General features: G+C 36.4%; 1 protein-coding gene across 4 annotated transcripts in view; it reads left to right on the top strand.

The window, feature by feature from the left end:
* The window catches only part of FAM172A (family with sequence similarity 172 member A), a 428,330-nt gene that overhangs the window by 261,877 nt on the left and 149,089 nt on the right, over positions 1–17,364 (top strand). For all 4 annotated transcript variants that reach the window (XM_007197435.2, XM_007197433.2, XM_007197438.3 and 1 more), the window contains one exon: positions 15,232–15,348. In XM_007197435.2, coding sequence (XP_007197497.1) covers positions 15,232–15,348 — 117 coding nt within the window. The remainder of the gene's footprint in view (positions 1–15,231; positions 15,349–17,364) is intronic.

Raw genomic sequence — 17,364 nt, 5'->3', positions numbered from 1 at the left:
TGTGGTGCACGGGCTTAGTTGCTCCCACGGCATGTGGGATCGTCCCGGACCAGGGCTCGAACCCGTGTCCCCTGCATTGGCAGGCGGATTCTTAACCACTGCGCCACCAGGGAAGCCCCTACTTTTTTTTTTTTATACAGCAGGTTCTTATTAGTTATCTCTTTTATACATATTAGTGTATATATGTCAATCCCAATCTCCCAATTCATCCCACCACCACCACCACCCCCTGCTTTCCTCCCTTGGTGTCCATAGGTTTGTTCTCTACATCTGTGTCTCTATTTCTGCCTTGCAAACCAGTTCATCTGTACCATTTTTCTAGATTCTACATATATGCATTAATATATGATATTTGTTTTTCTCTTTCTGACTTCACTCTGTATGACAGTCTCTAGGTCCATCCACATCTCTACAAATGACCCAATTATGGCTGAGTAATATTCCATTGTATATGTGTACCACACCTTCTTTATCCATTCGTCTGTCGATGGGCATTTAGGTTGCTTCCATGACCTGGCTATTGTAAATAGTGCTGCAGTGAACATTGGGGTGCATGTATCTTTTTGCCTTATGGTTTTCTCTGGGTATATGCCCAGTAGTGGGTTTGCTGTGTCATATGGTAATTCTAGTTTTAGTTTTTTAAGGAACCTCCATACTGTTCTCCATAGTGGCTGTATCCATTTACATTCCCACCAACAGTGCAAGAGGGTTCCCTTTTCTCCACACTCTCTCCAGCATTTGTTGTTTGTAGATTTTCTGATGATGCCCATTCTCACCGGTGTGAGGTGATACCTCATTGTAGTTTTGATTTGCATTTCTCTAATAATTAGTGATGTTGAACAGCTTTTCATGTGCCTCTTGGCCATCTGTATATCTTCTTTGGAGAAATGTCTATTTAGGTCTTCTGCCCATTTTTGGATTGGGTTGTTTGTTTTTTTAATATTGAGCTGCATGAAATGTTTATATATTTTGGAGATTGATCCTTTGTCCATTGATTCATTTGCAAATATTTTCTCCCATTCTGAGGGTTGTCTTTTCATCTTGTTTATAGTTTCCTTTGCTGTGCAAAAGCTTTTAAGTTTCATTAGGTCCCATTTGTTTATTTTTGTTTTTATTTCCATTACTGTAGGAGGTGGGTCAAAAAAGATCTTGCTGTGATTTATGTCATAGAGTGTTCTGCATATGTTTTCCTCTAAGAGTTTTATAGTGTCCGGTCTTACATTTAGGTCTTTAATCCATTTTGAGTTTATTTTTGTGTATGGTGTTAGGGAGTGTTCTAATTTCATTCTGTTACATGTAGCTGTCCAGTTTTCCCAGCACCACTTATTAATGAGACTGTCTTTTCTCCACTGTATATCCTTGCCTCCTTTGTTATAGATTAGTTGACCATAGGTGCGTGGGTTTATCTCTGGGCTTTCTATCCTGTTCCATTGCTCTGTATTTCTGTTTTAGTGCCAGTATCATATCGTCTTGATTACTGTAGCTTTGGAATATAGGCTGAAGTCAGTGAGTCTGATTCCTCATAGTTTTCTGAGTACAGGTCTTTTACCTCCATAGGTAGGTTTATTACTCGGTATTTTTGTTGTTGTTGTTGCAATGGTGAATGAGATTGTTTCCTTAATTTCTCTTTCTGATCTTTCGTTGTTAGTATATAGGAATTCAAGAGATTTCTGTGCATTAATTTTGTATCCTGCAACTTTACCAAATTCATTGATTAGTTCTAGTAGTTTTTTTGTAGTATCTTTGTCTGGTTTTGGTATCAGGGTGATGGTGGCCTCATAAAATGAGTTTGGGAGTTTCCTTCCTCTGCAATTTTTTGGAAGAGTTTGAGAAAGATGGGTGTTAGCTCTTCTCTAAATGTTTGGTAGAATTCGCTTGTGAAGCCATCTGGTCCTGGACTTTTGTTTGTTGGAAAATTTTTAATCACAGTTTCAATTTCATTGCTTGTGATTGGTCTGTTCATCTTTTCTATTTCTTCCTGGTTCAGTCTTGGAAGGCTATACCTTTCTAAGAATTTGTCCATTTCTTCCACGTTGTCCATTTTATTGGCACAGAGTTGCTTGTAGTAGTCTCTTACGATGCTTTGTATTTCTGTGGTGACTGTTGTAACTTCTCCTTTTTCATTTCTAATTTTATTGATTTGAGTCCTCTCCCTCTTTTTCTTGCTGAGTCTGGCTAAAGGTTTATTAATTTTGTTTATTTTCTCAAAGAACCAGCTTTTAGTTTTATTGATCTTTGCTATTGTTTTCTTTGTTTCTACTTCATTTATTTCTGCTCTGATCTTTATGATGTCTTTCCTTCTGCTAATTTTCGGTTTTGTTGGTTCTTCTTTCTCTAATTCCTTTAGGTGTAAGGTTAGATTGTTTATTTGAGATATTTCTTGTTTCTTGAGGTAGGCTTGTATAGCTATAAACGTCCCTCTTAGAACTGCTTTCACTGCATTCCACAGGTTTTGGGTCATCATGCTTTCATTGTCATTTGTCTCTAGGTTTCTTTTGATTTCCTCTTTGATTTCTTCAGTGATATCTTGGTTATTTAGTAACATATTGTTTAGCCTCCATGTGTTTGCATTTTTTACGTTTTTTTCCCTGTAATTCATCTCTAGTCTCATAGCATTGTGGTCAGAAAAGATGCTTGATATGATTTCAATTTTCTTAAATTTACTGTGGCTTGATATGTGACCCAAGATGTGATCTATCCTGGAGAATGTTCCATGTGCACTTGAGAAGAAAGTGTAATCTGCTGTTTTTGGATGGAATGTCCTATAAGTATCAATTAAATCTATCTGGTCTATTGTGTCATTTAAAGCTTCTGTTTCCTTATTTATTTTCATTTTGGATGATCTGTCCATTGGTGTAAGTGAGGTGTTAAAGTCCCCCACTATTATTGTGTTACTGTCAATTTCCTCTTTTAGAGCTGTTGGCAGTTGCCTTATGTATTGAGGTGCTCCTATGTTGGGTGCGTATATATTTATAATTGTTATATCTTCTTCTTGGATTGATCCCTTGATCATTATGTAGTGTCCTTCCTTGTCTCTTATAACATTCTTTATTTTAAAGTCTATTTTATCTGATATGAGTATTGCTACTCCAGCTTTCTTTTGATTTACATTTGCATGGAATATCTTTTTTCACCCCCTCACTTTCAGTCTGTATGTGTCCCTAGGTCTGAAGTAGGTCTCTTGTAGACAATATATATGGGTCTTGTTTTTGTATCCATTCAGCGAGTCTGTGTCTTTTGGTTGGAGCATTTAATCCATTCACATTTAAGTTAATTATCGATATGTATGTTCCTATTACCATTTTCTGAATTGTTATGGGTTTGTTTTTGTAGGTCCTTTTCTTCTCTTGTGTTTCCCACTTGGAGAAGTTCCTTTAGCATTTGTTGTAAATGCTAAAGCTGGTTTGGTGGTGCTGAATTCTCTTAGCTTTTGCTTGTCTGTAAAGCTTTTGATTTCTCTGTCAAATCTGAATGAGATCCGTGCTGGGTAGAGTAATCTTGGTTGTAGGTTCTTCCCTTTCATCATTTTAAATATATCGTGCCATTGCCTTCTGGCTTGCAGAGTTTCTGCTGAGAAATCAGCTGTTAACCTTATGGGAGTCCCCTTGTGTGTTATTTGTCATTTTTACCTTGTTGCTTTTAATAATTTCTCTTTGCCTTTAATTTTTGTCAGTTTGATTACTATGTGTCTTGGCATGTTTCTCCTTGGGTTTATCCTGCCTGGGACTCTCTGTGCTTCCTGGACTTGGGTGACTATTTCCTTTCCCACGTTAGGGAAGTTTTTGACTCTAATCTCTTCAAATATTTTCTCGGATCCTTTCTCTCTCTCTTCTCCTTTTGGGACCCCTGTAATGCGAATGTTGGTACATTTAATGTTGTCCCAGAGGTCTCTTAGGCTGTCTTCATTTCTCTTCATTCTTTTTTCTTTATTCTGTTCCACGGCAGTGAATTCCACCATTCTGTCTTCCAGGTCACTTATCCATTCTTCTGCCTCAGTTATTCTGCTATTGATTCCTTCTAGTGTATTTTTCATTTCAGTTATTGTATTGTTCATCTCTGTTTGTTCTTTAATTCTTCTAGGTCTTTGTTAAACATTTCTTGCATCTTCTCGATCTTCGCCTACATTCTTTTTCCGAGGTCCTGGATCATCTTCACTATCATTATTCTGAATTCTTTTTCTGGAACATTGCCTAGCTCCACTTCATTTAATTGTTTTTCTGGGGTTTTATCTTGTTCCTTCATCTGGTACATAGTCCTCTGCCTTTTCATTTTGTCTATCTTTCTGTGAATGTAGTTTTAGTTCCGCATGCTGCAGGATTGTAGTTCTTCTTGCTTCTACTGTCTTGTAGCCTGAAGTCAAAGCTGATTTCTCAAGGCCTGTGCTTTCCTACGGAATCAATCTTGTTGTCTCGTAGTTCAGAAACCCATTCAGTGGCCAGAGCGGTGGGGACTGCTGATGTGTCCATGGCGGCCGGGCTGAGGCTCCGTCTTCAGGAGGGAACTGCTGGGTGGGCACAGAGGGCACCTGCACCTTCAGACGTAAGCTTGGGTGGAGTAGCAGGAGGTTTGGGAGCTGGAGCAATCCATTCACCCTGAAATTCCTCCTTGGTCACAGCCTTTCCAGCAGTGGCCTGCTCTTTCTTTTCTGTCTCTTCAGCATCTCAGCGGAATGTCTAATAACCCACAGTTGATTAACACATTCTCTTTTAAAAACATTTTGGTGATCTTACTTTACTATGTCAATGGGTCAGTGCCTATACTGGAATCTAAAAGTAAGACCCCCCCCCAACATATGCAAATAAGACCAGTGCCACACCATTTCTACATAAACCTGAGACTACATTTGAAGAAATATGATCAAATGAAGATTAACCTGTATTTCTAGAGGCAAAAACTCAGAAATGTCTGAGGGCATAGTGTAAGTAAGATCTGGAAAAGAATCAAAATCACAAATGTCTTTAGTCCCCAAATTTATATAACTCATTACTTATTTTCCTTTTATTATAGGAAATAAAGGCTGAGATCTGAAAAGCTAACATAGCTACTTTTATGGTGAAATCTTTCTGTCCATGCTCACCTTGCCTTTTTCCCTCCCAATACTACCAGGTGTGTGTTTATCATAGCAGACATTAAGTAGTGATGATTGCATTCTTTATTTGAAGTTTCGAGTTACTTTGTAACTCCATTCAGGTTTGAAGTCACAAGTATACCTTGCTTTATCTGACATAAACATTTCATTTGAAATTCAGAAAATCAAATTATTCCCCAGTAGATTTATAGGATAACTTTTGAAATTTGTGATTTTGATTTCTCTATACTTTTCAATGGTCAATGCTTCTGTGTCTTTTAATTTTGTGTTTTTCCCTTTTTAATCTTTAGTTAGGGCATAATGCAAAATTTGATGAGGTAGATAATACAACATCAGATTGTGAGACCTAAAATCTAAGATAAATTTGCTTGATCTCATAGATATCAGTTAAATCATAATGTAAGCCTGAGTACACAAATACGACAATAGAGTGCTAGGCATATTGGAAAGATAATTTAGATTTGAATGGACAAGGCTAATGCTTAATTTTAATTCTGGCCTGTGGCGGCCATTGTGACATACTGCCTAGTAGCTCCTTAAATAAAGGAGTTGTTGCCCCAAGTCCTGGGAGTGCTTTCAGCAGACAGCCTTCAGCTGTCAGCCCCTTGAGGGATTTCCTTGGCTGCTGTGGGGATCCAAATTCAAAGACAGAACAGTGTGGGAGATTAAGGGCTGAGCCATCTGGGCCCAACTTGGGATGACTCTGAAGGGTCATTCTAGGTCCAGAGCTCCCCTGGGGTTATGCAGGGTTGTCTGGGACCTGCATCTTACGTTGACTTCTCTCTGCCCATTCTTGCTTTGTTCCCCTCCCTTCCTCAGATGTTGATCCTAAGGGCACTCCTTTGTAACATCCTGCATGCTAAATTCCATCTCAGAGTCTGTTCCCTGGGGAACCCAACCTATGGTCTGTTTCTAAATATGCCAAACCAGACGTTGCTGTAACTTCCTAACCATCACTTTCCCTGATCTATTCCATTTTGTAAATAGCGCCTCCATTCATTCCACAAATAATTTTTGAGCACCTACTATGTGCCAGTCACTGTGTAGGGAAAGAGATGTGGTGTTGGCCCAGCAAATATGATCCTTCCCTCTGGGAGCCTACATTTCAGTGGGGAAGAAAGATAGTGAACAAATCATTACCAGTATAATAAGTATTTCAGCTGGAAAAATGTAGGGTATTATATACAGATAGCCATGGTATAAAGACACGGGATTTGGAATTAATAGGTTTAGCTTAGCCACATACTAAGTGTGTGAATATGGGCAAGTCACTTTCTCTAAGCATCACTTTCCTCATCTATAAAACAGGTCCATAATACCTCAGCTACCAATCTATTTTAAAAGAAATTATTCTATCTAAAGAGATAATCTATATATAAATACTCAGAATATTAATGGTCTCTACAGAATTTATCTGAACCTGGCTTCCTTCCTGAGTTGTGAGTTCTTCCCAAAGGTCAAAAATCAACCTAATGGTAATAATGTATTACCTAGAACAGTTGATAAGTTAGAATATCGCTACCCCTGTTTATGCCAGGTAACAGAGTGTGCAGCCTTTAAAATATATTGAAAACAATACCGATAATTGGAACCTGAATTTTTTATAAAAATATTGTTAAATTTGTAGAATAACTTTGAAAACTTTAATGACATTTCAAATGCACCAACATCTATGTGGAAATTCAATGTAGAGGTTTTTTCCCCAGGTTTAGTGAGGTATAATTGACAATTAAATTTTGTGTATATTTAAGGTGTACAACCTGATGACCCTAGTATCTGTATACATTGTGAAATATTCAACCACAGCCAAGCCAATCAACATATCCATCACCTCACACCTAAGGTAAAGGCTTTTAAGAGAAATTTGTTAAATAACATGATCTCCTGCACTCAGTTATCTACTATGTATCTTTGTGGCAGGAAATTGTATCCCTTTATCTTTCTTCTTCCCAGACCTAAAGAAAATGCTATGCTTTCAAACTTCAGTATATTAACATCCTCCCAGCTGAATGTGTAGGCCTGCCCCTGCCGAACCTATATATATACCAAAGTATTTATAGTATATACCAATTACTAAAGGCTCATAAGTGATTTTTAAACTTAGTATTGTGAACATGCTTTCTACCTATTTGCATCAGAAACATTTCTTGGTATGTAGTACATTTATAAAGTTTTAAAAAGTTTTCTCATTTTTCCATTCAAGACCATGTATTATCATCATTTAAACATCTCCTTTGCTAAGCCTGCCTTAGTGTTTTGGACTGGCAGTGTTTTTAGTCCTTACTTATACTTTTATGATATATCCACTTCATATATATTCATTGTAATTTTCAGATCTGTGTTTTATAATATCTTGCCAACTTTGGTCAGTCTTCTAACATTACATAATAAAACATTTTTATCAAATAAGCCACCTTGATAAAGCCTTACACTGGCTTTTTAATCTGTGACCTCTTTTATTTTATTTTTTCTTACAGTTAACTTGCTATTTTCTTGATTAGTAAAGTAAGTTTCTCATACTGTGGCTTTTTTTCTCACATCATGTGTTTTTGTAAGGCACTGGTCTTCTTTCCCAGCTCCCAGATTGTCAGTCACTTAATATTTGTTTTGTTTTGTTTTGTTTTTTTCTTTTTCTTTTCAACCTACCTTCCACATGCTTTTTTGTTGTTGAAGGAGTCTGCACGTGGCAGCATGGTCTAGGCAGGAAAGGAAAAGGAAGTTATTACTGCTCTCTTCTGGCCGCCTGCAATAATAAATCATAACTTGCCATTCCCTAACTGGTGGCTGGAGACTTATCTTCATAAATTCATGTGACCCAAGAAGTTTCAGTTTACATACCCTATCCCTTGGGGTTCTTGCCTGTAGAGAGCCTTTTCCTTCCTGAAATTAGACAAAGGTTGTAAGAATTGAAGCTAGGGCTTCAAAGCACAGGAAAAGAGAATGTTGTCTTATCCTGTTGTTACAGTGGAGCTCCAGCTGGCCATGTTTACCTACCCAGGGTGTGAGGCTGCATGTCCGTCTGTGAGGGGCTGCACAGCGCTGAGGCTTGCCCTTAAGTTTGGACCTTAGGAACTTTGGGAAATATTTCTTGTATGTTTTCCTACATGGTTACTTTTTTAGTGACAACTCTCTATGTTTAGGTATATCCTTAAATTGCTAAAGCATTGAGCGCAAAGATTACTCATTTGCTAGAGTGACATTTAACTTCTGTATTATACATTCAGTGACCATATAATTTACTATCCAAACCAAAACACTTTTGACTGTGAAAGGGGACATTATTAATAATTATACCAGGTCAACAGGCATAAACCAGGACTGTCCTGGACTATCTGGAATGTGTGGTTATCCTATTTATACCTAATTATTTCCTTTGAAAACATTTAAGCAAGCCCAAATCACTTTACATAATGGAGAAAGTTGGCGTGGAGGTGGGTGTAGTAACTGTATGACACTTCTTAACTGCTACCCTATCAGCACAAATGTTAATGTCACTGAAGAATACATAGATAACCATATCTAAAAGGAAGGATACATTTTAGAAATTAAAAACGAATGTCAAGGTAATAATAATAGTAGCTGACAGTATTGATTGCTTACGTGCCTTATCTTACTTATCCTTCAGCCACCCTATGAAGTGACTCCCACTTTTGTTATTCTTATAATTAGTTTTGATTAATAATAAATTTATTATTCCCATTTTTGTATTCTTATAATGATTAACCAAAAATAAAAATGTAAGGACATCTTATTCCAAAGCCTATGTGTGTTTTAACTACAACACTATACTGCCTTCCTCTGGACATACTTCATATCTCTGTGATTACCTTTTTAAAAATATAGTCAGCTACACTCCCTTTTATGCAAAAAACAGTGGTAAAGAGACTCTCTCTCTGCCAGCTTGGCACTGCTGAGCCATGGCTCCGTGTTTTGTAGCCGGCCCAGTAATTCTGAAAGGGTTCACTGGTGCCCAGAAAGTGAGGTTGCCACAGTATGGCTTCAACAGTTGTTTTAATTTTCAAGTGCATGGTGCTATTACTGGTCTAGTATTGTGATTACAGGATTTTAAACAGACGCAATAATCAGCTCTTTCTACTCCTCAGCCAGGTGATTTTAGAATTATTGAACCACATATTCTAAGGAAAAAGCAGCCCTTCATAAATTTTTTTCCTTTATGGATCTATGACCCTTTAAAAAATAATATTGTCATTAAATGCATTCTAAATTAAGCTTCTGTTACCTTCTACATTGAGAAAGGAGAATGCACTAGTTTACACATCAGGAGTAGTTTGCATTGTGTGTTTTTGTGGGATCCTCTACTATAATTGTGTACCGTGTGTCAGGTCCTCTGCAAGTTGCTTTATGTTTAGTTCACGTCATCTCACAATAACTCTATGACTTAGTTTATTATCTCCCTTTTACATGTGATGAAATAGAGACACTGAAAAAGTTGAAATAATTCACTCAAGGTGTTACTACCAGAAGTGGCAGAGCAGGGATTTGAACCCAGGGAATCTGACTCCAAGGTCCTTGAATCTAACCACCGCACTCCTTATGAAGACTGCTTATTGGAAAGCTTCTACTTTTGAAGGAGGGAAAAAAAAAAAAGTGAATGCAGATGAGAAGTGTGAACTATAACATGTGAGAGCTGAGTGTCATACTCACTCTGAGTATGAATTTCATACTCAGAGTATGAGTATGAAATTGTCTGAATTTCCTGCTGGGCAGTTTAGTCTTCATATTTCATCTACCAAAGTGTGTGCGTATTTCATTATAATCACTAGAGGTGCTTCAAGAGCCTTGGGTGACAGAACCAAAGTTTTAATGTTGCAGCAAAGATATTTGTTCTGTGGGTAGTATGCTATTGGGATTGACTTGTACAAAAGAATCTTCAGGAAGACGTTAACAGAAAAGACTCTACCAAACCCATTGTCAGCTGATTAGTCATCTTGGCCCAGGGCACATTTTTAACCCAGTAGGCCTGATAGCACAGAGGACAGTGCACCACTCGCTAGCGGACATACAGGGAGAACTGTAAAATGATGGGAGAGGCTTGTGGTAAAATACCAGAGTTTGTCAAACCACATAAAGACTTCACTCAAGTAGAAGCACTGAGTGTAATTATAATCTGCATAACGAAAATGCAAAAAGGTATCAGCTTTTCATACTTTCCAAACTTTGGAACAACTTAATCTGAAATCTTAACTTGAGAAGCTCTAGAGGGAGCTAATCTATTTATATACATGCGTATTTTTTTAAAGACATCTCAAATCTCAACCGTGCTATTAACCAGACTGAGGATTCATTCATGCTCATACAGTAGTAATGATCTTCAAATTTATAAACGTACAGTAGTGTCAGATCTTAATCTGAAGGAAACATGGGTTATTTGATTTTCTTTGAGAATATTCTTTCCTGTGCAAGTGATTCACATGCTGTAACCCTCACAGTACATATGTGTAACACATGTCAGAATTTAAAAAGAAAGTAATGGCTTTTGCTGATGAAAGACTTTTAAAATATTTCCCTCAAAAACATGTTTAAAATATATATGCAAATATAAATATGGGTCTACATGCACATATATACATCCCTACCCCTAAGCCACACTGGCTCTTTCGGGAGGTCCCCTCGGACTTTAAAATATAAGACATATTTATTCTGAGTGCCGTGGCTGCTGGGTCACAAATATGGGAAAGTAAAATTATCTGTTTCTTCTTTTAGGTTAGGGTGAAGACAACCCAGTTCAGGGTTCACTTCTTTTTCAGGTTGGGAGTATTGAATCTAGTATTAGGTTGGATTTATAATTTCCAAAATCCAAGGCCCTGGAGTAGAGACATGAAACTACCCCCACAGATTTCATGGTAGAGCATCCCTATAACATCAACATTTCCCTGCCTTCAAAAGCTTATCTTCTAAGCTAAGACAAATGGACAGCAACTTTTTCATTTGATTTAGTGGAAGTAAAAGAGTCTTTATGTTTTCCTTTGCTAAAAGTAGCTCACGGTAGAGTTCTAGAAGAAATGAAACCCACAGAAAAGTTAAGCAGTTTGTAGGTACAAAAAGGGAATTAAGGAACTTTTAGGGTGACATGAAGTATTTGAATTGGGCCAGGAACTTATGAAGATAGTAAGCAGGTACATCATTTGAGGGCACTGGAGAAAGCATGGTGAGGTAGGTTAGGTGGACAGAAAAGGCCTACCTGATTTCTGGGGAGAGATGGTAGCAGCCCTGTGGAAGGACCATATCCATGGAGGGGAGAAAAGGTAGCTGCCACTGACTCTGGCTCTTCTGCCCTTCTGGTCCTCTGGTCTCCATCTTGCCAAATACTCTTACACTCAGATAAGCTGTCTTATCTTGTTATAGTTACTTAATGTTTAAAATCTTACTCTTACTCTGGAAGAAAAAAAATAATAGGTATTTTTTTTCTCTCAATTTCAACCCCATCAAAAATTTTAATAATAAGATGAGCCTGCATACAGATGGTATATGTTTTTACTGTTCAAAGTACTTGATATTTAATTTTGTCAGACTGGGAGCATGCAGTACAATGAAGGAAAGAGCAGATTAATTGTGTATAAGCTAAGGTGAAAAGACATTATAACAAAAATGGAATAGGTGAACAGAATTAGGAAGGGGAAACAAAAATATCAGGTGACAGCATCAAATATTTGTATTCTCAAATCATCAATATGATTTATAGAAATATTTAATTTTCCCTGTTATCCTATACATCATTTATTGTAGAACTGTAGTAATAATTTTTAATGCTGTTGATAGTGTGATTTTGCTCATGGCTGATTTCTCTTAGCATGATTTTCAGAATTTCAGCATTCTTTACTGATTTGGATTTGGATTTTTTTTTAACCATTCTTTTAAATGTCCAAGTCAATGAAATATTGTATATATAAAAACAGAATTAATCAAATGAGTTTATTTATATAAGAGTGTAATAGTATATTACTGAGAAATAGACCCCATGTGATACAAATGAAAGAACACAAGACATAAAGTCATGGTCAAGTCAGAGCTGTGTCACTTTACATGGCCACAGATATAGAGTCATATCTGTGTAGCCTTTAACCAGTTTCCCAGCTTCAGTTTCCTCCTCTGAAATGGGGAAAATGATACAAGTTTTAAATACATTTCAATATTATTTCAGAGTGAAGTGAGATTGACTGTGTATTCATTTTGAAATGTATGAAGTGCTACTCAGATAGAAACAAATATTATACACACAAAGAAAAACAAACAATATTTTAATTATAATTTTACCATACATTAATTAAGCCATGAAACTTTAGGATGTTGATGTCTGGGTTATCAAAAATTTTTTTTCACTTTTATTCAACTCAATACCATACTGCCATACTGAAGACATTATAACAAAAAAAAAAAAATGCCATCTTTCTTTTTTGAAAGATTGGTATTGAGATCACAAGCTCTTACCATTTTTAGAAATTAAGATCCCTCTAAGAATCTAATGAAAGCTAAGCATCCTCTCCCAGAAAAATATTCATATCACATACAGACAGAATTTTGCAAAAATTTCAAAGGTGTTCATATCCATGGATCCTAATAAAAACCACATCTCCACCTTAGATTGACATATAGTAGGACTTCGGTCATATGGCTTCTTTCCTTTCAGATTTCTGGGTTTTCCAGACTATCACGGTCGTCTACTGTGGACTTTTAAAGAAGTTGTTTTCCTGCCCAGCTGTGCCTCCACCCATTCCTTGCTTTAGCTGTGTTCCATCTAAGGTCTGTCTCTTAAACAGTCTTGATTCCTGTGTTCAGTCTACCGCCCACTGCCATTCTCCAGCATTTTTCGTCAGTGCTCATTCCCAGTGGAAGCAGTAAGGGAGAGAATGGGAGCTAGGAACCACACCAACAAATGCAAGAAGCAGAGGCTTTGGATGGAAATGGCAGTTGCAAGAAGTTCCAGTACTACCAGTTGCAGCAAGGCCAAACAGAGGAAAACAGTCTGAAAAACTAAAATGTTACGATTCTCACCGATTTAAAATTCTACTAATCCTAAACAGTCAAATATTTGAAATTTTTTGTTACTGGGTTCATTTGTAAACAGCTGTTGATTGAGATCCTCTGGAATTTGACCATTCCCCTCCTCTAGTAATATAATATGAAAGTGCTTTTTAAACTGTAAAGAACTGTAGCAATGTAAGGGAGTGTCATGCTCGATTATTAATGTGGTTTGATGTGATGTGAAGAAAAGTTACAGATCTTCACCATCCATTGTGTGAAATGTCAGCCAGATGAACAAACAGACCAAAGTTTTTTTGCTCTGGTAATCAGTCTGTCAACTGTATATTTTTCCAGGTTTGTAGAATTTTAATCCCCAGGTTTTCTACTTTTGCACTAAATCCTTAGCCTTTTCAACTCTTAATTTTATATCATTTCACAAATGTCCTCAATATCTAGTGCCTTCAGACACTACCACCTTAAATTTAAGTCAGCATGTGTCAACAACAACCAAAACAAAATTCAGCACAAATATTTTTAAATGCAGACATATTCTTAGACCACCAGAAGAGTGTGGTGTTCTTATTTAGTAACTTCAACAACAATCTTTCTAGATCTCTAAGTGTTCCTGTTTAGAAAATGAGAATAAGGACATATAAGTTCTTCATGAGCCAGGTGGATTCACTGTTGTGGAATTTAGGGGTTTATTATCCAGTGTCAGTTTAAATTTCTATATTCTAATGCCATTGTAATCCAATAAGAATCTATTTTTAAAATAAAATCAAGAAGCAGGTAGTAAACTGCTTAATAATGAATGTGAAGTATCGAATTAGAGTATTATTTTATGCTTTTAAAAATATTATTGGTACTGTCATGTGAATTTTTGCAGTAATATTATGATGTTCATAACCAACACTGATTTGCACATTACATAAGCAGAAACCACAAGCCACAAAGATTTAAGGTGCAGGAATGCTGCTGAGGCAGCATTAACAGTGAATTAGATTCCCATTAGGTACTGTTTAGTGAAAGGGGATGTGCATATGCAGGGTTTAAAGAAATTTAGGAGAGAGACATTTTTAGTTCAGAATGCCAACAGGCATCATTTGGTATTAGAAGTGTGGCTTGCATTGTTTTCTGTGTGAGCTTTCATCACCATTCAGAATTCTCCCTTTTTTTAATGCAGTAATGTGTTTTTGATAGATAATAAATTAATAGTAAATGATAGAGAAACTGCTCTTTTTTAGAGGGAGAAAAGACATTTGATGCAAAGAAAGAGTTGAAGGCATGGCTATAAAATTCAAGGCTACTAGATACTGTATTGTAACTAATTTTTTTATTAAGCTTTCTTATATTTGTTGTGTCAAATCAGTTACTAGTGTTAGTAGAGTTAGAATGTTTATGATTCTTTTAATCTAGAACTATTTTTTCTCAGTTTCTTTATTTTGCAGACCACTGATGAATTCTTCCGTTTCTTCAAGCCAAGTGGCTCTTTTTTAAGTTTTAGAACGACTTAATTTTATAGAAATAACATTCTATAGAAAGAAGTTAAATGTAATCATTTTTCAGCATAAAAGAAAGCAAAATGACATTGATAATCTTTGAAGAGAAAGATCTTTGTGGTCATTTAAAACACCAAGGGAAAAAAAAAAAAAAACCACCAGGGAATTACAAGGCCATGGTGAAGAGCAGGCTAGTTAAATTGGAAAAGTCAAAGATATCTTTCTTTACTGATCTGCCATCTACTAAAAATCAGCAGAAGTTAGTCCTAAGTAGCTAACAGTGAACCCCTGGTACAACTCCCTGAAGCACTGAAATAGGACGTGGTGGAAGAAACTTATAAAAGAAGCCTTCAGGGATTCCTCCTTTTTTCCCCTGTGATGCCTTTAATCCTTGAATTGTCAAACCACGTGGAAAATAATAGAGCTGCGTAGTTCTAACACTTAAGGGGTATTGTCTTTTGAAAAGAAAATATTAGGTCTTTTCACACCTCTGGGCAAGAATAAGGCATGTGTTCAGTGTAGAAAAGAGTAAATTTGAACAAGAGATGCATATTGCTTTTTCATTTTTAATGTAATATTACTGTTATCTATGACTAAGCAGATTGCACCCAGTAGGGAAAAAAATTGTGGCCAATATTTTATTTTCCTTTTTAAAAACAGATGATTCAACGAGAAGCAGATGTGAAAAGTAAGGTGACTGCTGTGGCATTGACAGACTCTGTTCACAATGTGTGGCATCAAGAAGCTGGCAAAACGATTCGAGAATGGATGAGAGAGGTGAGATGATTTTTTTCAGTGCTGAGATGAATGAGTGTGAGCCTTTATATCTTGAGCAGCCCCACTAACTTATATCACCTCCCACCGCCAAACTCCCTTTCTGGAGGCAGAAAGAGGGTATAGAGAAAACTAGACATGGTTGAAATAATAATAGGAAACCCTTCTGAAGAAAGACTACTTTTTTGAAAGCCCTCCTCCCCTTTTTCTTTTTCTTTTTTCTTTTCTTGGCTTTCTATAGAATATCCCCTTTTTCTTTTTTTTTCCTTTGGCTTTCTATAGAATATATGTATGCATACAGTATATAGTAGGAACTTTGGCTGCATAAGGTCATGATCTGTTAGGAGGTTATTATTCCCTGATTTTTAATTTTGGTATTTAGCATTGGTACTGCTTAATTACAAGAAACAAGCCCAATATACACTGTCTCATTCTTTTCTTCAGAAGTGGTCAATATGTGCCCCTCTTAAATGGATGGCTTACTGCTGCCAGTAGGGGGAGAAGAAGTGAAAAGCTGAAATAGTGTTTTGCAGACCCTTGAGCTAGGAGAAACCCAGGGGCTGGTCATGGTGCAGCCTTGGGCTAAGAAAGCTTTTTCATACTTCCTAAGGGCTTGTGAACCTGAGAATTTACAAGGACTCATTGAACATGCTCCCATTTTTCAAAAAACTTTCAGCTCATTATTTCCTTGATTCCTATTACAGATATATAGCTGAAATTTCTTTTTTATTTGTATTTATCTTCCTGATATTATAAGCAATTGACATTAGCCACGCCACGCTTTAGCAATTGTTTAATCAAATCAATACTTATATTTATATATACGAATGAGCTGGTTGACCTTCCTGATTTTCTTCCAGTTTTTTTTTTTTTTTAATAGAATACCCAGGTATTTATTCAGCTGACCTCTCACCATAGGTACAGTAACTTCTGCCAGTACTCATGGTGCACCATAAGGACCAGAGGGTTAATGTTTGAAAAGAGTTCTGAATAAACAGAAGGACTAGGCTATATAATCCCATAGTGGTGGTATCGTATCACCAATCTGTTTTCACTGTTGTTATTCTCCATTAGAAAAAGTATTTTCATCATGCAGAAGTCCAAAATATTTTTACTCCACTCCTCATAATAAACATATAAAGGTGGGGTTCTTAAAATCTATTCTAACACCCAGGTGTTTTCTGACCACATTGCTTTTCTCCTTTCTCCTTTCACAATTTAGCTACATCCTTAATTTTCATTTCCAAGGACCTAAATTCTTCCAAGAGAAATTTTGTGTGTTTTATGACTATACTTTCTTATGCAGTTTATCGGTCCAAATGGATACATAAACAGCTCCCAGTATTATATAACTAGTAAGGTTTATAAATGATCTGTTGGTACCTTTTTCCCCCACACACAGCCAATATAGAATTTAGGGCTTATCCCAAACAAGAAGCATCCCTGTTTATCATTTTTTTTCATTGTGAGTTCTTCATGTCTCATTCCAGGTGACAAATATAACAGAATTTATTTAGATTTACTTTTTAAGTATTTCTAAGACTGGATTAGGCATCCCCTAAAAATCAGCATATATTAATCTGTGCATTTTTCCATCTGACTGAAATAGGCAGTAATTGAACTTATCTTAATTTAGTCAAAGCTGTCAATAATCTTTTTGCAGACATAACTTTTATAAGATTTTTGAAAATTTTATAAAATTTGATAAATGACCTAGTTCTTTCAATTCCCTCGATTATGCCTTAGGCATAAAGAAGTGTGAAGAGTTTTGTGTTATGACGTACCAAAATTCAAACCCCAGGTCAATCACTTACCTAGCTGTGTAGTCCTGGGCAAGTTTTTTAATATCTTCGAGATTCAATTTTCTCATCTATAAAATATAATACCTATCTTGTAAACATGGTTGAGAAAAAATACATGTAAGGAAACAGCACAGTTGTTGGCACTTTAAAGAAGTTCAGTAAAGCACAGCTATTATTACTGTTACCTTTTCACCCCCAAATAATATAAGATAGATGA

The sequence above is a fragment of the Balaenoptera acutorostrata genome, chromosome 2 (assembly GCF_949987535.1).
Source record: "Balaenoptera acutorostrata chromosome 2, mBalAcu1.1, whole genome shotgun sequence".
NCBI lineage: Eukaryota > Metazoa > Chordata > Mammalia > Artiodactyla > Balaenopteridae > Balaenoptera > Balaenoptera acutorostrata.
Note: the sequence above shows the minus strand (reverse complement) of the source record. Positions and strands in the feature narration are given on the sequence as shown.